General features: G+C 38.8%; 1 protein-coding gene across 1 annotated transcript in view; it reads right to left on the reverse strand.

Annotated features, from left to right (window-relative positions):
- Positions 1-524: 524 nt before the first annotated feature.
- LOC121445096 (charged multivesicular body protein 1b-2) overlaps positions 525-27,094 on the reverse strand; it is a 58,638-nt gene continuing 32,068 nt past the window's right edge. The window contains exons 5-8 of the mRNA XM_041647097.1: positions 26,950-27,057; positions 2,815-2,858; positions 1,568-1,640; positions 525-1,138 (exon numbers count right to left, since the gene is read on the reverse strand). Of these exons, the coding sequence (XP_041503031.1) occupies positions 1,094-1,138; positions 1,568-1,640; positions 2,815-2,858; positions 26,950-27,057 (270 nt within the window). The 3' untranslated portion in view covers positions 525-1,093. The remainder of the gene's footprint in view (positions 1,139-1,567; positions 1,641-2,814; positions 2,859-26,949; positions 27,058-27,094) is intronic.

Raw genomic sequence — 27,094 nt, forward strand, 5'->3', positions numbered from 1 at the left:
TGGGTTTTGAGAGCTTATAGCCCTGTCCCATTTCCAGTCTGTTTGCTCTGCTTTGTATTTACCAGTGAAGATGTGACAGCTCAGCGTCCTGTTCCTGCTGCCATGCCTCCCCTCTATGATGAACCTGCATCCCTCTGGAATCCTAAAGTAAAATAACTCCTTGCATCCGTAAGTCATTTTTGGGAGATGGTATTTTATCAAAGCAATAGAAAAATAACTAAAGCACATAGTGAAAAACCCATGAATCATAGCAAATGAGCTGGGTGTGATAGCATACACCAAGAGACCACGGCTGAAGGATCACTGAGTCTGAGACTACTCTGCATTACATATTCCCACGCTGACTTTAAAAACAATCCTACAACAAAACTAAACAAAATGGGCTGGGTATATGGCCCAAGAGTTAAGAGCACTGGCTATTCTTCTGGAAGGGCTGGGTTCAGTTCCCAGCTTCCACATGTTGGCTCACAACTGTCTGTAACTCCAGTTCCAGGGGATTCAATGTCCTCTTCTGGCCTCTGTGGGCACCAGGCACACAAGTATTATTACAGTTATACATGCAGGCAAAACAATCACATACAAAATAAAAATAATTTTTAAAAGTCCTATAGAAAATGATACAGCCTATTTGTGACGCTTGGGGCTATGTAAACATATTAAATAAACATGCTTTCCTTGTTTTTATTTTTACAACATCACATTTCATCACAATGACTGAAAATTCCCTAAAAACAAAGCCTTTATTCTGACAAAATTACTTTAGTTAGTAGGTGCTAGATGTTTTCTCTACTATTTGAGGAAGACATATAATATAAAGAAAATTAATGCTAGCTTTGTCAAAGACATCTACAAAAATATGTCCCTTACACCTTTACAAATAATATTCCGAATTATAAAATCTGCCAATGTGGAAATTCCATGGAATTTCTTAATGCACTGCAAATTACACAAGGCAAAATAAAGCATCATATATAAATAATGTTCAAACATTCTGGCATGTATAATGTTTTTCTCACTAGAGTGCAACTTTACATACAAACACAGAGGCTGTTTCAGACACACGTGGAGGAAACAGAAGCACCAGTTATTTAAGTTACACTTGATCACGAAGACGAGCAAGCCTCTGTGACAGTTCATCCTAGAGAAAGCCAAATTTACAAATCATCGAAGGCTGTAACAAATATGAACCATTAAAACGTGTAATCCCCTTAACATTTTAAATACAATTTAAAATCTTGTTTATAAAATTTATATAAACATTAGGCATTTAGTTTTCTTAAACAGCTAAAAAGAAACTTAAAAACTTAGAACAGCAACTATAAAGGTTATCAAAACAGTCTACAAAATAAAATGTGCATGCAAATTGAAAACGCCCACTATTACACAGCTATTGGCTGTTCCGGTTTTGTTCATTTTAATGATGTGTCATAGTAGAAAAATACTCTTTATAAAAAGTGAATATATATTTCCTTATATACAAATATATACATATCTTATAAATCATACATTTCCCAAATTTTTAATTTAAATATGAATAAGTATATTAATAAAAAAATTCAACCTCTACCTGCTCCGTAGAAGCAACACTTGCACCAACAGAGCCTGTCTGCCCCTGTGGGAGCTCCATATTGAGATCAAGGCTAAAGATGAATTTACAAATAATCATATCAAATGATGTTAATATAGACATTTTATAATAATCAAATAAGTACTGCAAATTTGGCTACTATATCCTTTTATCACTTTAAATAAAAATTGTGTTTACATGTAAATAGAACTTGAATGTCTTCAGAACACCTTTGGATACTTTAATGATGATTTTAAAGTATTTTTCTTGAGTTCAAATAGTGATCCATAGAGGTGGTATAATATTGGAATAGAAAAGCTGACTAAAGACTGAGACATAATCTAATGCACTAAACAAAAGAGCAAAATAATCATCATCTGTTGTACTCTATTTTCTGGATATTATTTGTCTCCTTTACTGTGAAGGCAAATTAATAAACTGTCAAAAAATTCAAAGATAAATGTAGCCTTAACACCCAGATTCAGTTCCTAAATTCTTTTAGTAGGAACCAGGATTTTCTTTCTTCTTCTTTGAATTAAAATTTTTAAAGATTTTTTCATTTTATTTATTTTAGATTTAGTTTTTTATGCTTTAAATGTTAGGTATAACTTTTCACTTATTAAAAATAGATTTTCTCATATAATATACTTTGATTGTAGTTTCCGCATGGTCCACTCCTCCCAGTTCCTCTCTGCTTCCCACCTCCCCTCTCCTCTGCATCCCTTCCTTTTCTGTCTCTCATTAGAAAAGAATAGGCTTCCAACAGAAGAAAAAGAGCCCTAAGAGAAGGTGCAAAGATCAGAGCTCGTTCACACACCCAGGAGTCCCATAAAGACACTTAGCTGAGAGCTATAATATATACACAGAGGACCTGTTAGAGACCTGTGTAGGCTGTGTCGTTGCTGTTTCAGTCTCTGTGAGGTTATACAGGCCCTGTTCAGTTGATTCAGAGGTCCTTGAGGAACCAAGGATTTCAACCAACTACACAGCTGAGGTTTAAAATATTTAATGCAGCTCCCCAAGTTCACATCACCCCAGTGAAAGAGATTTGTTTGTTTACTGCTACAGGAAGGTTTTAAAGACAAAATTTTCAATCCATAGTAGTGCTTAGTAGTACTATGCTCCAGTCCAGGACCTCACATATATTAGGCAAAAACACTTAGCCACACTCTAACATTGTTTCATCAAATTTTAGACCCTCTATTAAATCAAGATTATTCAAAAGCACTAGACTAACAACACCTTACCCAGCTTCATCTGCCATTTCCTGAAGCAGCATATCCACTTGGTTCTGAAATAAAAAAAATGAATTCATATTATTGTCTTATTACCTTTTGGGTGGGTTTTGGGTGTGTGTAGTTTGGCTTTGGAAACTGACCTACAATTTTTAAAATAGGAGCTACAGAGATGGCTCAGCAGTTCAGTTTCTAGTAGCCATGTCCAGAGGCTCACGTCTCTCTTTAATTCCCAAAACGGGGGGGGGCACGGTATACTACCTCTGTCTTCCACAGACACACGTATTCACTGGTACACAACTACCAACATAATTAAAGGGAAAATTAACAAATATTTTGGAAAAAAGCCCAACTCACTGTTCTGCAAAACTTTTAAAACAAACCTTTGAAAAATACTTTCCTGCCACAAGAGGGCGCTGAACCATCTCAGAGAGCCACATTCTAAACTTTAAGCATTTTAACTTGTCTGAACAATATTGGCAGACAGATTCATATATAATTCACATCTGAGTAATATAACACTCTAAGGGAGTGATCAAACTTAGAAATCCCAATAATAATCCATTTTAGTTATGTGCAATAGATTTAAATTTAGCTTAGATTTATTATTCTGCAAAACCACAAATAAGACATTAAAATTACTTTTCAGAAAGAAATATCAGTAGACAAAATATACCTAAAGTCTGTACCTATGGCACAGAACCCTATGAGGGTTCAATTATGGGCTTAATTAATTGTAGAACAAAAGCATTCTGAGTAGAAACTGACTTTTCATCTTGTTATCATTCCAACAACCCAGAAAGCTGTTTACTTAGAACTTACATTGTGCTAGACATTACATGTAATCAAGAGGTGATTTAAATAATATGAGATCTACATATTCTACATATAGACAACAGAACTACAAACAGGGAATCTGAGCATCATTGGGTTTTGATGTCTAATAGAGATAGTGGAGCTAATCACATAGGGATTTCTGGTTATTTTGTTGCTGCTGTTGCTTTCGTGAGATAGGGATTTCACTATGTAACTTAGCGTGGTCTGTAATTCCTGAAACTTGAAGCTCACTGGTTTCCAGCTTCCAAGCACTGGGCTTACGAGTACACACCATCAAAGCCAGTCCGATTGTAAAACATTTACTGTGGTTGAGGAGTTCTCAGGAAATACAGTATGCTTAATCAGAAACCTCTTCTCATTTTAACATAGTTATTAAAAATATTTTGAATATGCAAGAAGAAATTCTAAAATGTGGACACAGTTTAAAGCAAAAGATAAATATTCCTGTTGGGACTTTCCTTTCTCTTATTCTTTCAACTACTACAGAAATGTTTCCAAATATAGAAAAGTTTCAAAAAATAATACAAAAACAATCACTGTCTTTTAAAAACTCCATCTGTAAAGTATTACTGTGTCCTGAAATTTAAATATTGTATTGTATTATTCTACAGCTTACCTTCCTTAATCTTGTAAGATTTAAATTTTTGCTATCTATATATTTAGTTCATTCAATGTAACTCTTTTCTGGACACTTGCAAAATCTAAATACATTAAATTTAGCAAATATACTCAATTTCTGGACATTTACTTTTTTATTAATTTCTATCACAGGCAATGGTCAAATATTCGTGTGTGTGTGTGTGTGTGTGTGTGTGTGTGCGCGTGCGCATCTTTGTTCACATGCCAGGAAATTCTTGGTGCATGAACTTGAAGGTGGAACTCCTGGATTATAGGGTATGTATATTTCCATTTACCCAGCTATTGAAGGGAGCAGGCAAAGGACCTTGATTTGAGTACTGCCACTTTACTTCACATTACCTGCAGGGTGAAGTAAAGTTCAGGTTCCCAAGCCCTAGGGGTGATGTGGGAGTGTCAAATACCAATCTGTTGATTTCATTGGTTAAGCAATAAAGAAACTGCCTGGCCCTCATAGGTCAAAACATAGGTGGGTAAGTAAACAGAACAGGATGCTGGGAGAAAGAAGCTGAGTCGAGGAGTCGCCATGATTCTCCCACTCCAGGCAGACGCAGGTTAAGATCATTCCTGGTAAGCCAGCTCATGGGCTACACAGATTATAAGAAATGGGCTAGTCCAGGTGTGAGAGTTAGCCGAGAAAAGGCTAGATATAATGGGCCAAGCTGTGTTTAAAAGAATACAGTTTCCGTGTAATTATTTCTGGGCATGAGCTAGAGCTAGCCATGTGGGTGGCCGGGTGCCAGGGATGCAGCCCCACCGTTCCTATTACAACAGAGTGGCGCCCAGCGTGGTAAAGAACTTCACGTAAAACCTGAGAGAGCTTAATTTTAATCAGAAAAAAAAAACAGACTTTAACACAGCTTTTGGCTGTTAGTTGGTGACTAGCTGTAGAGAGATTTCCTGATTCGGCATCAGCAGCAGAAAAAACGCTGCATCATTTTAAAGCCCGGCTTCTTGGGGCTGTTCTGTCAGCGTGAACTCTGGCTTTAAAGCATTTCAATGGATTTTATGGGACTGGATGTTGGTGTTCCCACTTGGGATCGGAAGGAGAGTGCTCTGAGCCTGTGCCTATGGCTCAGCACTCCCTGCCTGCAAGTGGGCAGGCAGCCGAATCAGGCTTAGGCAGGTGGAAGGGCATGGCGTGTTTTCAGACTGCGCAGTGCTCTGCGTGTCAGATTTGGCTGTGACTTGGATGAAAAGAATTTCTGTGCTGCACGCTCAGTCTCAGAATTAAAGTGCTGAGTGCCGCTCCTACCTGGCAGCTCCAGAGCTAGCACAAAATGGTATGTCCTCCATTTTGAAATTTTCCTGACTCAGCAGCAGGAAAAAAACTGGCTGTTTTAAAATGCTGGCTTTCTGGGCTGTGCCACCATCGCAATCTCTGTCTGGTTCCTGCGGGAGACAGAGCTTTTGAATGGAGCATTTGGAGTAAAGTGCTACGATTTGTTTGATGGCAACTAGACTGCTGTGTGCCTAAAAGGGGGACATTGCGTGCCGCAGCTCAGAGGCACAAGCAGCTCTGCCATGCTAGTGGTGCAATGTGCAAGGATCAGAGGCACAAGTGGCTCCGCCATGTTGGACTGGGCGGGGCCAGCAGGCAGTACCAGTTTTTGACCTAGGAATGTCACAGCTTAGATTCTTAAGCGCCTAATGATTTAAAGGCGCAAATCAAAAGTGCTCCTGGATAGTAAAAAATTGCAGATTCACAATAGGACAGATTCAAACATAAAAGACTACACTGTTGGATGAATGTACGTAGGCTTGAGAGAGAGAAGAAAAAGAATATAGAGAATAAAGTTAATGGTTTTTAAAAAAAGGTAAAGTCTTTAAAGAGACAGAGTACAGTTAGTTAAGAGATTAAAAGAAATAAAGAAAAATAAGTCATGTAAAAATGGAAAATTCACAGAGAGTCAGGATTATGTACATTGTGTTTTCTTTAAAATTTTTGACTGTAAAGGAGCTAAGTACAGAGAGACATTTCATTACATGGGCTGCCAAGCTAAACCAGAATGGATATAAGGGTATTACGATTTCAAAATTTGGGTCTAAGGATATGATGCTTTGGAGAGGGTCTTCTTTTGTTTTCACAGAGGACCAGACCCTGTGGATTGCATCTATCCCGATATGGTATGATAGACCACGACCTCCCGAAAAGTTCCTATGAACACCCTCAAAAAATTACTTCACTCATCTGCCAACTGAGATAAACCTGGCACACAGGTTACACCCTAAATGATCTGATTAACAGAGCCCCCATTCAGCAGGAAGCAGTTTGGAGAGAAAAAACTGCGCCCATGTTCCCAAAATATTGTTTATAAATGTTCTTTTACATTTAAAGGGGGAAATAATATAGGTATGAATAATTTGCATTTGTGTGGATTTTAAGGTCAATTTTGTTATATGTATATGTATTTCTGATATTGATTAAGGTATTGTGATTGTGTAGTTCTTTTAAAATGTAATGTATAATAAGAAATATAGGTTGCTAATGGATAATCATCAATGATAGTAAAGCTTGTAGTCATGTTACTTAGATTTTCTAGATATATAGAGATATATTTCAGATAGGCATTCTTCATATCTCTCAAAGGCTACAGAATATGGCATTTAAAATATTTCAATAACTTAGGACTTTTCATGACAATGAGACATATCTGCTCCTGGCGGCACCAATCTACGTCGAGAGGGAGATGGGCATCAAAGAGGATCCTTATGGAGTTTGATAGCCATTTGGGCAAGAAACTGTTCTTGCCTGGACTGTTGCATAAACTGGACAAAGAGAACCCCCAGAGAGAGGACTGCTGAACTTGCCTAAAGGTGAGATGGTCTTTCGGGGTTCCTGACTCATGAAAGAGTCTGCGAGACATTCTGCAGGATACAGCAGAAAGTGACTGAACTGTCTTTGGAATTTCCTGCTTGATGAAAATGTCTGCTGGATACTATGGGCCTGAAGGCTGAAGATGGATGCCCCAACGGTACAAAAGAACTTTGGGTGACTGTCCAGGCAGCGAGATGTCTCTGTTATTTGTAGAGTTTTCTTATTTCTTGTTTACTTAGGTAGTATTATATCCTTCTGGAGTCTTTGATGGAGTTGAAGAATGAATAGATAGTTATAGTTTTCCTTAGTTATGATAAAAGATAAAATAGATATAAATATTGTAACTGTAATTCTTGCTTGATAACTGTTTTGCTATATGTAATTTTGCTATGTTAAAGTTAAAGCCTTCCTTTTTTTGTTTAAACAGAAAAAGGGGAAGTGATGTGGGAGTGTCATATATCAATCTGTTGATTTCATTGGTTAAGCAATAAAGAAACTGCCTGGCCCTCACCTCATAGGTTAAAACATAGGTGGGTGAAGTAAACAGAACAGGATGCTGGTAGAAAGAAGCTGAGTCGAGGAGTCGCCATGATTCTTCCACTCCAGGCAGATGCAGGTTAAGATCATTCCTGGTAAGCCAGCTCGTGGGCTACACAGATTATAAGAAATGGGCTAGTCCAGGTGCAAGAGTTAGCCGAGAAAAGGCTAGATATAATGGTCCAAGCGGTGTTTAAAAGAATACAGTTTCCGTGTAATTATTTCTGGGCATGAGCTAGAGCTAGCCATGTGGGCGGCCGGGTGCCGGGGATGAAGCCCTGCCGCTCCTATTACAACAGAGTGGAGCTAAGAACTTTGCAATGGCTGATCCACCTCTTCCCTAAACCACAGAAATCGTAATTATGCATATTTAATTCTTTAAGGCTGTTCCTAACACAAAAGGAACAAATGAATCTGATTGGTTGAACTTAAAGACTTGCATTGTATATTGGTTGACAACGATGGGACACTCAAGGAAGCCCCTTGTCTCTAATTCCAGATTGGTGGAAATTGTAACCATAGCCTGGCACCAAATGTTTGTGATTTTTGTGCTCATAAACCCCATTTTTGCCCTAGCTTGGTGCTGTCAGGAGAAACAAAGCTCCTGAGTCCTTATCCTGCAGCCCTGATTGATCAGTGTCCCACTTATGTGGTGATTCAATAAAATCTTTGGATCCCATAGGTGTTGTCTCTCTCCTTCCTCAAGACACCTAACAGGCTAGGTGTAACACTCTGTCCAAGAAGTTAACACCTGCTCATATTATTGTATACACTACTGAGCTGTTGATAAGAAACACATTAGGTCTAGGAGAGGGTAGGGAGGAGATAAAAGAAGAAAAGCATTTGTGTTGCCTATGTAAATGTGTAACTTTGCTTTGTGAGGACACATGGGGGGACACGTGTAGTTGCATACGAGAGGGCAGAGGAGGCCATCAGGTGCCCTGTGGTATGTCTCTCCACCGTCTTCACTGGACACAGGGCTTCTCATCGAACCTGGACTTAGACTGGAGGTCAGTAAGCCCCAGGCATCTTTCCTGACTCTGTCTACTGCAACACTGGGGTTACACAATGCTTCTGCCATATCTATTTACACTGGTTCAGGAGACTTGAATTCAAGTCCTTGTGCTTGCATGACAGGTGCTTTTACCCACAGAGCCATCTCCCTAGGTCCAGGGAAACTTAAAAAAAACATTGCTGGATGATTTATTTGCAATGCTATACATATTATATTTAAAATAGCTAAAAAAAAAAGATGGAGAAAGATTTTACATAGAGGAGGAGGCATAGGCATTGTATAGCAATCCTCATCAAAATTGTAATGGCTACATTCATAGAACCAGGCAAAGGATCCTGAAATCTATATGAATATGCAAATCAATGCATATAGTCAAAGAAGTGAGACATAAAAGATCAAAGCTGGAAGGATAACAGCATCTTCCAAGACATACATCTGAAATCTAGTAACTAAAGTAGCATTAAGGTACTGGCCAAAAAGAAAGACACCAAGACCAATAGAACTGAACTTAAGCAATTGGTACAGGACAATTCTATATTCTGTCAATTATATTTTAAATAAATGCTGATTGATCGGTAGACTGGCAGGAAGTATAGGTGGGAAAACCAGACAGGAAGTAGAGGTGGGACAATGAGAACAGGAGTATTTTGGGAAGAAGGAAGCTCTTTGAGCAGTCCTGGCCCATCCACTGAAGAAGCAAGATGTAACCTGCCCTGATGAGAAAGGTACCAAGCCATGTGGCTAACATAGATAAGAATAATGGGTTAATATAAGTGACAAGAACTAATACAAAGCCTGAGCTAATGGGCCAATCAGCTTATGATTAATGTAGACTTCTGTGTATTTTCTTTGGGATTTTTTGGCTGTGGCAACTGGGAAAGACAGAAACTCCAATAAGCAGAACCTCGTTTTATAAGCAACTACTACATTAAAAATATTTTTTGACAAAGGCACTGGAATTGTACACTGGAAAAATATCAGTCACTTCAAAACATGATGCTAAGAAAGCTGCATTCAAAATACAGAAACTTGACATTCTTTCATGCTATATGAAAGTCAACTCAAAGTGGGAAAAACATAAATATAAGACATGAAGCTGTGAGAGTATTTAAAAACACAGGAGAAATACTTCCCATCATACTGAAAACATCTATACAGGAAACAACTGGCAGAGTGAAGAAACAGGAGACTAGGCGAAAACATTGTTAGATGCTCATCCATACTAGAATATACCAGGAGCTACAAAAAAAAAAAAAAAACAAATAATCCTAAATAGACCAAATAAAATGGGCAATAGATCTAAATAGGCATACCTCAATAGAAGACATACAAATCTCCAATAGACATTTGAAAAATGCTCAATGTCACCAACCAGGGTAAAAGCAAATCAAAATCAGAATGAGGTATCATCACAACCCAGTAAGAATGGCTCGTATCAAAAAAAGAATTCAAATGTTGTTGTGGTTGAAGAAATGGACGCCTTGAACAACTGTTAGTGAGAATGTAAATTAGCACAGGTACTGTGAAAAACAGTAAGGAGGCCTCTCCAAAAATTATATAAAGGGCTATTGTTTGATACTGAAGTATTCTACGGAGACTTGAAAACAAAGGACAACCACAATTCACGAATCCTACAAACACTCTGCATCACATTTAGGCAGTAGAAGGTATGGCCTATGGTGGCTTCAGAGCCACCTTTACTGGTGTAAATTCCTTCAAGTTAAGGTCACAGTAGACACTGATAGGCCTGAGCCCATGGTGGAGGGACTTGGGAGCTGCTTCCCCACTGTGTTATTTGCTGACAAACAGGAGCCAGAGCTCTGAGGGCAAGTCCAGTGAATTCCTGTATTTCCTCTTTCATCTTTCACAGGATAGTTAGTCCCTGAGTGGGATATGAAACACCGAGACATTCAAGTAAAGTACCAGGTTCCCTGAGCAATTCCCATCCAGTATAGATTTCTGTGCTGTTTGTTTCTCCCACTTTCTGTGGACTTGGGGACCAACTTATGGTCTACACATTAGCTACCCCAGGATGAAAAGTCTCAAGGAATCTCTTGGGTGAGTAAGAACCTATTAAGGACACATACTCAGAAAGCTAAATGTGGCTGGCCACCAATGGCTCCTGAAATTAAGTGATGTATTAAAAAGACTGTATACCTTAATAAGTGAGTTTCATTCCAGAGATACCAAGAATAGCTCAACATATACAACAAATCAACAAATGTAACATAGCACACAAATTAAGGACTAGAAATTAGATGATAACCTAAACAGATACAGAAAATGCCTTGACAAAGTTCAACATCACTTCATGACAAAAATTCTACGGATACTAGGAATAAAAGGAATATATACCAATGCAACAAAGGCTATATTAATCTATGTCAATATATACTAAATGGGGGATTTAGATGTACACAAGACCCTGACTAGATAAAGCAACTGATTTCACAGTGTATCAAACATCCATATTAACAAAACAGCACAGCACACAGACCAACAGAAATGATTTATCACTTTAACTCAACTATCCATTTCTTCTACTTTTTATCTTTGTTAGGTCACAAAACTGGCCCCAAATGGCAGTCCTGGGGATAATGTTTTAAGATGAAGGCTGGACCACCATGTCACCTAGATTTTGCTAGAAAACAGAAACCTTAAATATATCTCAGAGGCCTTTAAAAGTTGCCTGATCTTTCCTAACGGCAATTGTTAGGGCCTCATCTTTCTAAAACAGTTCCTATACTCACTAACTGGCTGTTCTGGCCCCCAAACTGTTTCCCCTGTTATCTACCCATATAAAACTCAATAAGCTTTTGTGGCTGGGTGCTGTACTGTGCTACTTGATACAGCCTGGCAGTCTGCCCCAATAAACTGCTTTTCTTTTCATGGAGTAGCTTTGTTTAGTAGATTTTTGTGCCTGTTTACAGTCTTCAAGAACTGAAATTCTCTCTGATATGTCTTGTAATATATATGTTGAGAAGGCTTTCTGCTGAGATTTTTGTTTTACAGTCTACATTTTTAAATTTCCACTCTGGGTTTTATTTCAGTTTTGGTTTCTTTAGTGTTTCTATTTCTTTGTTAAATTGTACTTTCATGTCTTAAAATTTTTTCATTCAACTATTTGTATTTTCATAAAGGCATTTATTCAAACTCTAAGATCCTTGAACATATTCATTGTTATGATTTTGAAGTCCTTGCCTGTGCTTCAACTAAATAGCTTTTCTCAGGGCATATTGCAATAGGGTTGCTGGCTTCTGGTGGAGAAATGTCCTACTGTTCATATTTGTGATATGCACTAGGATCTAGGCATCTAGAGTTATATGATATCTGAAGTGTTTGGAGTAGATAACTGGTCTCCTCTTTGTTGTGTGGATGTTCTGTTATTTGGTTGCTGTTGCCTATTCTAGGTCCTAGCTATGTGCAGTGGATTTGGGGTTCCTGATAGAAAAGAAGTTTAATGGGTTAGAGGGTAACTCAAAGGAATGAAGGCAGGCTAGGAGAAAAGGCTGAGAAAAGTAGCTGGAAAGAGCTAGGGGAATCAGGGGCCGCATGAAGAAGTGTTGTTCTCAGGGAGTGAAGCTAGGTGGGGAGGGTCTCTGCAGGCTGCTTTAGGATGAACAATAATTCTAGGGAAATCAGAAGAGGATAATACAAATTGCCTGTGTTTCAGCCCTGTGTGTCTGAGTAGAAAGTGTGCCTGTGGCTTGGCAGGTGACATAAAGAAATGGAGATGGGATAGAAGGTAAGGCTGGAAGGAACAGTGGGAAAGAGCTAAGGAGATCCTGGGTCCTGCAACAAGTGGTGGAGCCCCAAGGGAATGAAGGTGGGGTGGGAGGCAAGAGGACTAAGGGTAAGTCTGAGGAGAAAGGGATGGAAGGGTATACACCAAAATCCTCCCTTCAGGGAATGGAGGTGGTGTGGGAGGAGAAGCTCCTGAAAGGAGGCTGAAGAAGAATGAAAAGTTGGAGAAGACAAAAGAATAAAGGAAATGAAAAAAAATCACCACTTATGTCACCACTTAAGTCATCTGATTGTCTAGGTCTAAAACCATAAATTAAAAGAGATATTTCAATAAATTTTGCTGAGAAATCTGGGAAAACTGGATATCCACATTTAAAAGAATAAAACTAGACTCCTATTTCTCATCCTACATAAAAATAAAATCAGAATGAATTAACTACCTTAATGTGAATCTTGAAACTGAAAAGGAAAATATAAAGAACTCCCAGTAATAGGAATAGACATGACATTTCTGAAGGAGGAAATGGTAAAGATAACCTGAAGATGGGAGGGAATTTTTGCCAGCTGTGTTTCAAAGAGGTAATTAATATAAACTTAAAATCTTAAGCAGTCAAAATAAATAAAGTGAACACAGAGTTTTGAAAAGAAGTACATATGGCCAAAAATGTATGAAAAGACACCCTAGCACTGACTGCATGAGAATGACTATCATAAAGAAAACAAATACAGGAAGGCCACCTTCACTTTCCTTCCCGTCCAACATTGCAATTTCCCCAGGCACATCACCAGCCCTTGTAACAGACTGCTCACAGGGTCTTGTCCTCTCTGTCTTCCTTCCCTGGAGACTCCACCTAAGCTTGCAGCAGACCCATCTTTCTTTCTTCCTGCTGACTCTCTCAACCCTACTTGTAGTCTATCCCCTTTCTTTCCTGTCAGGCCCCAATCCTAAAAACACTTTCTATACAGAATCCCCAGTGGCCACACCTAGCAGGAACTCAGGTAGGTAAACCACACTACCCTTCCTGTCTTCCATTATGATCTCTCCATTCCCACCCTCAGTCCTGTAACAAACAGCTTGATTCCATACGCCTCTCCTACCTCAGCTTAATTCACGTTAGACTGCAACACCTGGTTCAGACCCAGGGCACTCCTTCGCCTTTCATCCCTACCTTTCTAGATAATTCTAAGCCTTCCTGTAACCCCCTTCCCACCACACCTCCAAGTCCCTGTGAAGCACATCACTAGGTGTGAGTAGGATCCCCTTAGCTCTTTTTTGAAGCCTCTCTCAGCCTTTTCTCCTGGTCCACATCTATTCCTCTCTACAAGCCACCAACATGCAGAAGCACTCCCCTCCAGGAAACACAGAGCCAGCACACTTCCCGAAGATCCAGAGACAGAAAGAGAAACCAAGGAATGAAACACCCACCCAACTGGGACCAAATATCAAACCTAGAATCCCAATAATTCCAATTGCAAATGCATAGGCACTTACATGAAAGCATAATATTTAGCACATAACTACATCAGGCCCTGAGAAATGCAAACAGAAGACAAGAACTTCAAAATAGCTATTATGAATATGCTCAAGGTCCTTAAAGAAGATATAAATGAAGTCTTTAATGAAGTCTGTGAAAACACAAACAAAAAGTCAACTGAAATGATAGAGTTCAATACATGAAAGTAGAAATAGAAGCACTAAAGAAAGTCCAAACACAGGAATGGGACTGAACCAGTGACCTGGGCCAAAGCAGGCCTTGGACAGTGAACTCCATGAGAGCAGGAGCAGATTCAGACCAGGGTCATTTGCAGAAACAGGACTGGGACAGCAACCTAAGCCAGAGCAGGCCTGAGGTGGTGAGCTCCACGGAAAGCAAGACTGAAACAGCTACATAGGCCCTAGGACGGCGTGGACATGAGAAACTCAGATACATGGGAGGGGGAGCAGATCCAATCCAGGGACATTTGCCAATGCAGGACTGAGCCACCAACCTGGGCCAGAGAAGACCTGAGACAACGAACTCTACAGGAGCAGATACTGGAGAGCAACCGCTGAGCAAGTAAGCCAGAGCAAGAGACCACTGTGGGTCTGGATGTAAATCTGGGACCTTCAAGGGGGTAGACCTAAGCCAGGACTGTGGGTCTGGATGTGAGTTTAAGACATCCAAGGAACTAGGTCTGAGCCAAGACCCCTGCGGGTCTGGGCGTGAATCTGGAATCTCCAAGGGAGTAGGCAGGAACTAGAGATCTCTGCAGGTCCAGGCGTGAGTCTGGGACCTCAGAGGTCGTAGGCCTAAGTCAAGACTTCTGTGGGTCTGGGCATTGGTCTGGGAATAGGCAGGAACCAGAAACCTCTGTGGGTCCTAGTGTGAGTCTAGGACCTTTGAGGGAGAAAGCCTGAGCCAGGTCCTATGCAGGTGTGGGTACACCTGATCTCGGGAACTCGGGGTGAGGTATAGATCAGAGCCAGAGTCCTTTACAGGACCAAACTTAAGCCAGGAACCTCTGCAAGAATGGATCTAGACCAGGGCCATTTACAAAAACAGGTCTGAGCCAGCAACCTAGGCTAGAGCAGGCCTGAGACAGCAAACTCCAAGGGAGTTGAGGAAAGCCCAGGAGTGCTGAGCGACCTCCAAGAACAAGGAGTGTTGCGGGAGGTCCTTCCGCTACTCCAGCCAATAGCCGCTGAGATACCAGCCCATTGGGGCATGGTCTCTCTCTTTGAAAAAGCGGCGTCTTCCCTCCTCGCTCTCTCTTACTTCCTGCTCCGCTTCCAGCAACTAGACTCCTTCCTGATTGCAGAGAGGGCTGTTGTCTGGGACGGTGATCTGTAAGTTTTTTTCCCCTATAAATAAATACCACCTTATTAATCATAATTCCAAACTGCTGTGGGATTGTTTGTGATTTACGCCTTCAAAGGAGTGACCACGATGGTAATTATAACCATGGCACTGACTGTACCACAAAGAACAACCATCTGAGCTTTGGATTCACTGGCACTTAGAACATTAATCAACAGAATCACTGACAGCTCCAACCTCACCTACTAGAGGAAAAGATGAGTAGAAAAGGTAAGAACACATGCAACACCACAAAGAGCAACCATGACACCAGTAAAACCTAAAAACTCTACAGCAGCAAGACTTGAACAACCAAATATAGATGAAGCAGAAGAAAATGACCTAAAAAATAACTTCAGGAGATTGAGGAAATGAGAAATTCCCTCAAAGAAATGGAGGAAAAGACAAACAAAAAATTTGAAGACATAAGCAAATCAATTAAAGAAAACCAAGAAAAAGAAATTAAACATATGAAAGAAACTATTCAAAACTTGAATACTGAAATAGAGACAATAAAGAAAATACAAACTGAGGGAATTATGGAAGCAGAAATCATGAGAAAATGATCAGAAACCACATAAACAGCAGAATACAAGAGATGGAAGAGAGAATCTCAAGCGTTGAAGATATAATAGATCAAATAGACTCATCAGTCAAAGAAAACATTAAATCTAATAAAAGCTTAACACAAAATATCCAGGAAATATGGGACACCATGAAAAGTCCAAACCTAAGAATAATAGGTACAGAAGAAGGAAAAGAAGTTCAACTCAAAAGCACAGAAAATATATTTAACAAAATGATAGAAAAAATGTTCCCAACCTAATGAAAGATATGCCACTGAAGATACAAGAAGCTTACAGAACACCAAATAGACTGGTTCAAAATTAAAAAAAAAGTCCCCTATCCACATAATAATCAAAACACTAAGCCTACAGTATAAAGTAAGAATATTAAGAGGTACATAGGAATAGGCCAAGTAACATATAAAGGCAGACCTATTAGAATTACACCCGACTTTTCATCGGAGACAATAAAAGGCAGAAGGTCGTGGTCAAAGCGTTATGCAGACATTAAGAGACCATGGATGTCAGCCCAGACTACTATACCCAGCAAAACTTCAATCATCACAAAAGGACAAAACAAGATATTCCATGACAAAACCAGGTTTAACCAATACCTAGCCACAAACCCAGCCCTACTCAAAATACTAGAAGGAAAACTGCAACCAAAGGAAGTTGGCTACATCAACAAAAACACAGGCAATTGATGGTCTCATAGTAGCAAATCCCAAAGAAGAAAAAAATACACAAATTAATATCACCAACAATGAAAACTAAATTAACAGGAGATAGCAATCACTGGTCATTAATATTCTTTAATATAAATGAACTCAACTAACCTATATAAAAAGGCACAGGCTAACAGACTGGATACAAAAGCAGAATCCATCCTTCTTCTGCATACCAAAAAACAACACCTCAACCTCAAAGACAGACATCACCTCATAGTAAAGGGTTGGGAAAAAATATTCCAATCAAATGGACCTAAGAAACAAGCAGGTGTAGTTATCCTAATATCTAACAAAATAGACTTCAAGCTAAAATCAGTCAAAAGAAGGTAATTTCATATTAGTCACAGGAAAAATCCATCAAGAAGAAATCTCAATACTGAACATCTATGCCCCAAATACAAGGGCACCCTCATATGTAAAAGAAACATGTCTAAAGCTTAAATCATACATCAAACACCACAAACTAATAGTGGGAGACTTCAACACTCCCTTCTCACCACTGGGCAGGTAAGTCAGAGAAAAAATGAACAGAGAAATAAGAGAACTAACAGATGTTATGACTCAAATGGACTTAACAGATGTCTATTGAATAGTCCATCCAAACAGAAAAGAATATACCTTCTTCTCAGCACCTCATGGAACCTTCTCAAAAATTGACCACATACTTGGTAACAAAACAAACCTCAAAAAATACAAAAAAAAAAACTGGAATAACCCCACGTATATTATCAAATCACCATGGTTTAAAACTATAAGTCAACAGAAATACTAAATCCAGAAAGCCCATAAAAGCATGGAAATTAAACAATGCTCACCAGAATAATCAATGGGTCAAGGAAGAAATAAAGGGAGAAATTAAAGACTTTCTAAAATTCAATGAAAATGACAACACAACATACCCAAATTTATAGGACACGATAAAACCAGTGGAAAGAGGAAAGTTCATAGCACTAAATGCCTACATAAAGAAGCTGGAAAAATCCCACACTAGTGAATTAACAGAACATTTGAAAACTTTAGAAAAAAAAAGAAGCAAACTCACCTAAGAGAAATATATGGCAGGAAGTAATTAAATTGAGAGCTGATATCAACAAAATAGAAACAAAATAAACAATAAAAAGAATCAATGAGACAAAGAGTTGGTTCTTCAAGAAAATCGAGAAAATAGATAAATCTTTATCCAAACTAACCAAAAGGCAGAGAAAGAATATCCAAATTTACAAAATCAGATATGAAAAGGGGGACATAACAACAGACAAGGAGGAAATATAGAGAATCATCAGGTCATATTTCAAAAACCTGTACTCCCCAAAATTGGAAAACTTAAAGGAAATGGACAACTTTCTGGATAAATATCACTTACCAAAATTAAATCAAGACCAGATAATCAAAGTAAACAGACCTATAACTGCTAAAGAAATAGAAACAGTCATCAAAAGTTTCCCGACCAAAGAAAGCCCAGGACCAGATGGTTTCAGCTCAGAATTTTACAGACTTTCAAGAAGAACTAATACCAATACTCCTCAAATTATTCCACATAATAGAAACAAAAGGAACATTGCCAAACTCTTTTTATTAGGCTACAATTACCCTGATACCAAAACCACAGAAAGACATTACTAAGAAAGAAAATTACAGACCAATCTCACTCATGAACATTGATGCAAAAATACTAAATAAAATACTGGCAAATCAAATCCAAGAACACATCAGAACCATCATCTACCATGATAAAATGGGTTTCATCCCAGAGATGCAGGAATGATTCAACATACAAAAATCTTTCAACTTAATCCACCATATAAACAAACTGGAAAATAAAACCACATGATCATCTCATTAGTTGCTGAAAAAGCTTTTGACAAAATACAACATCCCTTTTTGTAGAGAGCAGGGATACAAGGAACATACTTAAACATAAAGTCAATATACAGCAAGCCAATAGCCAACATAAAACTAAATGGAGAAAACTCCCAGTGATTCCACTGAAATCAGGAACAAGACAAGGTTGTCCACTCTCTCCATATCTATTCAATATTGTTCTTGAGGTCCTAGCTAGAGCAATAAGACATCAAAAGGAGATCAAGGGAATACAAATTGGAAAAGAAGAGGTCAAACTCTCACTGCTTGCTGATAATATGATAGTTTACATAAGCAACACCAAAATTTCTACCAAGGAAGTTCTAAAACTCATAAACACTTTCAGTAATTGTAGCAAGGATACAAGATTAACTCAAAAAAAAATAAGTAGCCCTCCTATACACAGATGATAAAAGGGCTTGGGAAGAAATCAGAGAATCGATACTCTTCACAATAGTCACAAATACCATAAGTAACTCTATTCAAACAAGTGGAAGACTTGAATGACAAGAACTTTAAATCTTTGAAGAAAGAAATTGAAGAAGACACCAAAAAGTGGAAAGATCTCCCATCCTCTTGGGTAGGCAGTATTAACATAGTAAAAATGGCAATCTTACCAGAAGCAATCTACAGATTCAACACAATGCCCATCAAAATCCCAGCAAAATTCTTCACAGACCTCGAAAGAACAGTACTCAACTTCACATGGAAAAGCAAAAAATCCAGGATAGCCTAAACAAACCTGTACAATAAAAGAACTTCTGAAGGCATCAAAGTCCCTGACTTCAAACTCTACTACAGAGCTACAGTACTGAAAACAGCCTGGTATTGGTAGAAGAACAGACAGGAGGACCAATGGAACTGAATAGAAGACTTGGATATCAATACACATATCTACGAACACCTGATTTTTGACAAAGAAGCAAAAAATATCAAATTGAAAAAAAAGCATATTTAACAAGTGGTGCTGATGGTTCTTCTTCTACATGTTGATATCCAGTTATCATTGGATATCAACATGTAGAAGAATTAAAATAGACCCATATCTATCACCATGCACAAAACTCAAGTCCAAATGGATCTTAAAGTCCAAATGGATCTCAACTTAAAGCCAGCCACACTGAATCTTACAGAAGAGAAAGTGGGAAATACACGCTTTTGGAGACCTTGGGTCACTGCTAGGATCTGGGAGTCTCTGATATAAACTTTTAATTGTCATAAATGCCATATTCTGCAGATCTCTGAAGTACTTAGGGCTGCCCAGGTATTAGACAAACTTTGTTACTAATTCCTTGTTTTAAGCTTGACTTTAAATAAATATACAAGGAACTAAGGCTTATCCCTTTAATTAATTATATCAGTACCTTGAGGATATCTGACTACTAACTTGTATTTTTTAAATTGTCTACAGTAAGTTAACGGCTTTTAAAGATTAGAACTTTATGTTTCATGTTCGTCAGGTTTTACCCTTAAAAATCCTTTAAGTATCAATATGCTTGTGGGACTGCTAACAGTGGGAACAGGGGCTGACTCTAACTCTTTTGTTGTTGGTTGGGCATCTATTCCTTATACTGGGTTGCCTTGTCAGCCTTAATTACAATGGGAGGAACTTAGTCTTACTGCAACTTGATATGCCTGCCATATTTTGTTGATATCCATGGGGGGGCATGACTTTTTCTGAATAGAAATGGAGGAGGAGTATACTGGCATGGGATAGAAGGGAGGTGGGGGGAGAGTAACTGGGAGGAGAGGAGGGAGGGAAAACTGTAGTAGGGATGCAAAATAAATTTAAAATAAAAAATTAGGAAGATGTGATTATAAAGGTACAAGAAGCACACAAAACACCAAATAGACTGAAGCAGAAAAGAAACTCCCCACAACACACAATATTTAAAACACTGAAAGTACAGAACAAAGAAAGAATATGAAAAGCTGCAAGGGAAAATGAGCAAGTCAACAATAAAGGCAGACCCATTAGAATAACAACTGACTTATCAAAGGAGACTCTAAAAGCCAGAAAGGGCCTGGACAGATGTTCAAAAAGCTCTAAGTGATCACAGATGCCAGCCCAGACTACTATACCCAGGAAAATATCAATAAAAATCTACTATAGCTAAATCTAGATCATACAATCAACCTAAACAGACCCACGAACCCCAGAGACATAGAAGTAGCAATTAAAATCTTTCAACCAAAAAAAGCTCAGGGCCAGATGGCTACAGAGCACATTCTACCAGACTGAAATTCAAAGAATTAACACCAATACTTCTCATATTATAATGAAAGAACACTGCCTAATTCTGTTTATGAGGACACAATTATCCTGATACTTAAACCACACAAAAATCCAACAATGAAAGAAAACTGTAGAACAATTCCCCTTATGAATGTAAATGCAAAATTTCTCAATCAAATGCTCTCACTGAATATAAAAACACATCAAAAAGATTATTCACCATGATCAAGGAGGTTTCATTCCAGAGATGAGAGATGGCTCAACATACATAAATCGATAAATGTAATCCACCACATAAATAGACTAAAAGACAAAAACCACATGATCATCTCATTAGATGAAGAAAAGGCTTTTGACAGAATTTAACACCTCTTCATGATAAAAGTCCTGAAGACACTGGGGATACAGGTACATACTAAAACATGATAATGATCAAATACAGTAAGCCCACAGCCAATATCAACCTTAGTGGAGAGAAACTGATATCTAATCTCTCCATATCTATTTAATATAGTACCTGAAGTCTTAGCTAGGTCAATAGCACAACTGAAGATCATTCGGCTATAACTAGAAAAGGAAGAAGTTAAAGTCTCCTTATTTGCAGATCAATATGGTTTGATAAGTCACACCCCCAAAAGGTTGCCATGAACACCCTCAAAAAATTATTTCACCCAACTGCTGACTGAGATGAACCTATCACACAGGATACACCATGAAAGACCTGATTAACAGTGCCCCCAAACAGCAGGAAGCAGTATGGACAAATCTATGCCCATATTCCCAAATATTATCTATAAGTGTTTGCTTACATTAAAGGGGGATATGCCATAGATATGAATAATTTGCTTTGGTATGGATCTTGGCTTATTGATACAAATTTAAGGTAAATTTTGTTATACAGTGTATGTATATTTCTACCTTTTATTAAGGTATTGTGTTTGTGTAGTTCATTTAAAAACGTAATGTATAATTAAGAAATATAGGTTAATAGACAGTCATCTATAATAGTTAAGATTGTAGTCATCAGATGAAGGTTCTATGATGATATGCAAGGTATTCGTCAGTATTGCTCTAGGATAGGGTCATTTCAGGTTCCCTATCCTCAACTGCCCAAGGAACTAACTGGGGACCTCAGCTTGGGCACCTGGGAGCCCCTCTAGGGTCAGGTCTCTTGCCAACCCTACAGTGGCTCCCTTAACTAAGAATTGTGGTTCCGTGCTCCCCTGTCAGACCCACACTGGAGCACTGGATTGAGCTCCCAAGGTACCAATGAGGAGCAGAAGGAGGGAGAACATGAACAAAGAAGTCGGGACCACGAGGGATGCACCCACCCACTGAGACAGTGGAGCTGATCTATTGAGAGCTCACCAAGACCAGCTGGACTGTGACTGAAAAAGCATGGGATAAAACTGGACTCTCTGAACATGGCGAACAATGAGGGCTGATGAGACGCAAAGGACAATGGCACGGGGGTTTGATCCTACGTAATGTGATGGCTTTGTGGGAGCCTAGCCAGTTTCGATGTTCACCTTCCTAGATATGGACGGAGGTGGGAGGTCCTAGGTCTTACCACAGGGCAGAAAACCCTGACTGCTCTTTGGACTGGAGAGGGAGGGGGAAAGGAGTGGGGGGAGGGGGAGAAAGGTGGGAGGAGGGGGCGTAGGGTGGGAGGAGGGGGAGGGAAATGAGAGGCTGGGAGGAGGTGGAAACTTGTTTTTTTTTGTTTTTTTTCTCTCCTTTTCTCAATTAAAAAAAAAGAAAAAAAAGATTGTAGTCATATTAGTTAGATTTTCTAGATGTATGAAGATATATTTCAATTAGATAGGTAGTCTTCAACACTTTCAGAGACCTTCAGAACATGGCATTTAAAAATGTTTAAGAATTTAGGACTTTTCATGGTAATGAGACACATCTGCTCCTGGCAGCATCAGTTACTTCAAAAGGAAGATGAGCGTTGAAGAGGCTTCTTAGCCATTTGGGCAAGAAACTGCTCTTGCCTGGACTGCTTAACTGGATATGCAGGACACACAGAGAAATGACTACTGAACTTGCCTAAAGATGAGATGATCCTTCAGGAAAGTCTGCCAGACATTCTGCAGGATACAGAAAAAAGTGACTGAACTGTCTTTGAATTTCCTGCTTCATGGAAAAGTCTTCTAGATACTATGGACCTGTAGGCCGAAGATGGATGTCCCAACAGTACAAAACAACTTTGGATGACTGTCCAGGCAGCGAGATGTCTCTGTCATTTCTAGAGTTTTGGAAGTTGCTTACAATGCACTTCCTGTTTACTTAGGTAATATTATATCCTTCTGGAGTTTTTGATGGTGTTGAAGAATAGATAGTTATAGTTTTCCTTAGTTAGGATAAAAGATAAAGTAGAAATAAATATTGTAAATAACTGTAATTCTTCCTTGATACCTGTTTTGTTATACGTAATTTTACTATGTTAAAGTTAAAGCCTTCCTTTTTATTCAAACAGAAAGGGAGAGGTGAACTGGGAGTCTCCTCTGTGTGCTAATATTACTATTAATTAATAAAGAAACTGCCTTGGCCTGTTGATAGGGAAGAACTTAGGTAGGCAGGAAACACAGAACTGAGTGCTGGGAGGAAGAAGGGTGGAGTCAGAAAGACACCATGGACCTTCTGCCACCAGAGATAGATGTGCTGAAACTTTGCTGGTAGGCTACTACCTTGTGGTGATGCACAGATTAATTGAGATGGGTTAAATTAAGATGTAGAAGTTAGCCAATAAGAAGTTAGAGTTAATGGGTCAAGCAGTGATTTAATTAATACAGGTTCTGTGTGGTCATTTTGGCTCTGGGCAGCTGGGACAAACAAGTGGCCCCTTGTAATAGCTAATGACATTCTGCTATACATATATATCTGTCTTACTCAGTCATCATCAGAGAAACTTCTGTCTGCAGTGGATGGGAACAAATAAAGAACTCACAACTGTACAGTGTACACAGAGTAAGAAGCCTTGGAATACACAGTCCTAAAAGGGATGTCTTTATCAAACCTCTCCACTCAGGGCTCAAGGAATATGTTGAAGAGGAGGCAGAGAGATTGTGAGAGCCACAAGGGAGGGAGGACGCCAAGGAAACAGTGACTTCAAGATACAACAACTGACACACATATGATCTCACAGAGGCTGTGGCAGCATGGACAGGACCTATACAAAGTCCCAGTCAGATATGAATCCATCACTGAGAGGACAAAGTGGACATGATCACCCACCCCTAACGAAGAAACTATCTCCAACTGACAACAGCTTGCAACGGAAAAATTAGTTTTCTCCAATACAGTCTCATTGGGTATATAGACCATGTTTGAGGACAGGCCCCATGCCCAGCAGTAGACAGCCAACACTAAATTGGTGTGGGAAGTCCTTCTACATATGTGTTGCTCTTATTGGTTAATAAAGAAGCTGCTTTCGACAATGGCTTAACAGAGTATAGCCAGGGAGAGAGAGAGAGAGAGAGAGAGAGAGAGAGAGAGAGAGAGAGAGAGAGAGAGAGAGAGAGAGAGAGAGAGAGAGAGAAGCCACCCATAGGAGACAGGCACTGCACTAGAACCTTGCCAGTAAGCCACAATCACATGGTGATACACAGATTAATAGAAATGGGTAAATTTAAGATATAAGAGTTAGCCAGAAATATGCTTAAGCTATTGGCCAAACACTATTACAAATACTATGTTTCTGTATGATTATTTCAGGTCTGAGCTGCAGGTAATGAATGAACAGCCTCCCTCAACAAATCGGCATGCCAACATGGTTGACTATATCCACATAAAACCTGAGAAAGCTTAAAAGGAATTCTAGACACAAAATAGAGTTAAGCATGGCATTTTGTAGTAGCATCTTCTTGGGTGGACTCTGTTTGCTAGAAGGAAGCTGAGGCATGATTCTTTTCGGAGAAGGCTTCCTGACTCAGCAGTAGCAGCAAAACCTGCATGGCTTCTTTAAAAAGGCTTCCTGGTTTGTGCTAGTTGCAAGAAAAGCTCTGACTCTTTTGGGAGGTCTGGCTACAGAGAATTTAAATGGGGTTTGTGGGCAGAGTACTATAACGTGCTTAATGGCAACAGAGAACTACTGTAACCTGACCCTGGATCTGGGGCAGAGAGAATGGCTTCAGAGGAGTGAGCATGCCTCTGCCATGTTGGACTGGGCAGAGCCAACAAGCAGTGCCAAGGAGTTGGTCCTAGCCACACCTGCTATTTGTAATTTTTCTATGTTAAAGTTAAAACCTTCCTTTTTATTTAGACAGAAAAAGGGAGGTGATGTATGCTGTGAATATGTTTTATTGCCATTGGTTAATAAAGAGGCTGCTTTTGGCCATTGGATTAACAGAATATAGCCAGGCTGGAAGATATATATCGAGAGAGAGAGAGAGAGAGAGAGAGAGAGAGAGAGAGAGAGAGAGAGAGAGAGAGAGACCATTTTTCTTAGGAAGAATTTAGGTTTTAAAAGTCATAAATATGAAACAGTGTTCATAACAGAAAAGTAGCCATGAAAGAGTAATGTGGATAATGCATGTATGCTACACATGCATTCTACCTACTGAGCTACAGCTTTAGAACCTCGGGGTAGTATTTTAATCCAATTCTCAAAGTTAAGTAGCAGCAGAACAGGAATGGAAATTCAAATATGTTTATTTAATCCAGGTCATCTTCCCAATTAATTTTGTTTCTAAAATCAGACTAGTGATAAAATCAGCTCTAAGTGACATAACGTACCTTCATAAGGAAATGTAGAAAAAAAGAGACTTGTATATACTATTAGTGGAATATAGATTGCATGGCCATCTTGGAAAACAGAATAATAGTTCCTCAAAATCTTAAACTACTATTTGACTGAGTAATTTCACTATGAGTTATACATTCCAAGGAAATGAAAATATTATTTTAAAGAGACATAGGTACTTTCACACTGATTGAATATTCAGGAGAGCCATGAAATAGAAACAACTTTGGTGTCTATCAACCATTGATCAGAAGAAGACCTGTTTATCAACCAATGATTAGAAGAAGACCATGTACTACATACAAAATACTATTTATTCCACCCAAAGAATAAAATTCTATTGTTTATCACAAGATGGGTGGAATACAAAATAATAAGTGAAATAAGCTAGGCAGAGAAAGTCAGGTACTGTATAATATCAGTTATATATGCAAATTGAGGATAGAAAAATGGTTATCAGAGACTGAATAAGATTGAGTTACAGAAAAGGTTGATAAATTAGTATTAAATAACAGTAAGGCTGGAGCAAGAATTTCTGGTGTGCTATAGCACAAAGAAGTAACTATAGCAACAGTAATGTATTATTTACTTATTTTTTCTTTTCTTTCTTTTTTTATATACCTTTTTTTCCGTTTATTTATTTATTAAAGATTTCTGTCTCTTCCCCGCCACCGCCTCCCATTTCCCTCCCCCTCCCCCAATCAAGTCCCCCTCCCTCATCAGCCCAAAGAGCAATCAGGGCTCCCTGCCCTGTGGGAAGTCAAGGACCACCCACCTCCATCCAGGTCTAGTAAGGTGAGCATCCAAACTGCCTAGGCTCCCACAAAGCCAGTACATGCAGTAGGATCAAAAACCCATTGCCATTGTTCTCGAGTTCTCAGTAGTCCTCATTGTCCGCTATGTTCAGCAAGTCCGGTTTTATCCCAGGCTTTTTCAGACCCAGGCCAGCTGGCCTTGGTGAGTTCCCAATAGAACATGCCCATTGTCTAAACACTAAAAGGGTTTTCCAATTTTAGATCATTAATATATCAATGTTTGTATATATATATATATATATATATATATATGGACATTGATTTAAACATTAAACAATTCATGTAGCAGTATCATACTATCCAAATACTATGTACTTTTAAAGTTTAATGTTATTAATAAGAGCATTAGGAAACATGTAGAAACAGGCTCTAGATTCTACATGTGTGATCCAATAAAATAATTAGAATTCCAAAGTACGCTAGGTGCTAGGTAACATTATCCTCTAAAACATTCCCCAGAATCCTTGGGCAGAGCAGTAGCAAGCTGCCTGCCTGCTTCCTTCCCTCTGTACTCACACAAGGTAAGAGATTTATATTCATAAAGCCATTACATTTTGAAAGCAAGTCATTTGTTGCTTTGAGACAGGTTCCCACTATGTAACTCAGGCTGACCTGGAATTTACTCCATAGACAGGTTAGTCTTGACTTCATAGAAATCTTCCTTCAGTTCCCAAGCACTAGGAAGCTGAGTGATTGGATTAAAAGTATGTGTCACTACAGCCAGATCAAGTCATTTTAAGAAACCATTTTAAGTAAAGAAATGATTCTTACCTGTGGTGTTGTTAGGGTTGTAGTGCTACTCATTGTATCTTCCATTTGTTGTGTTTGAACATCCAATGTTTCAAATTGATGTTCGAATTTGTCCATTAAGGCAGAAATCTATAAAGATATGATCATAAGAAAAATGTACCCTGAA

Source organism: Microtus oregoni, unplaced genomic scaffold (assembly GCF_018167655.1).
Source record: "Microtus oregoni isolate MIOR12 unplaced genomic scaffold, Mior012 000159F_ref0000335, whole genome shotgun sequence".
In the NCBI taxonomy this organism is placed as follows: Eukaryota; Metazoa; Chordata; class Mammalia; order Rodentia; family Cricetidae; genus Microtus; species Microtus oregoni.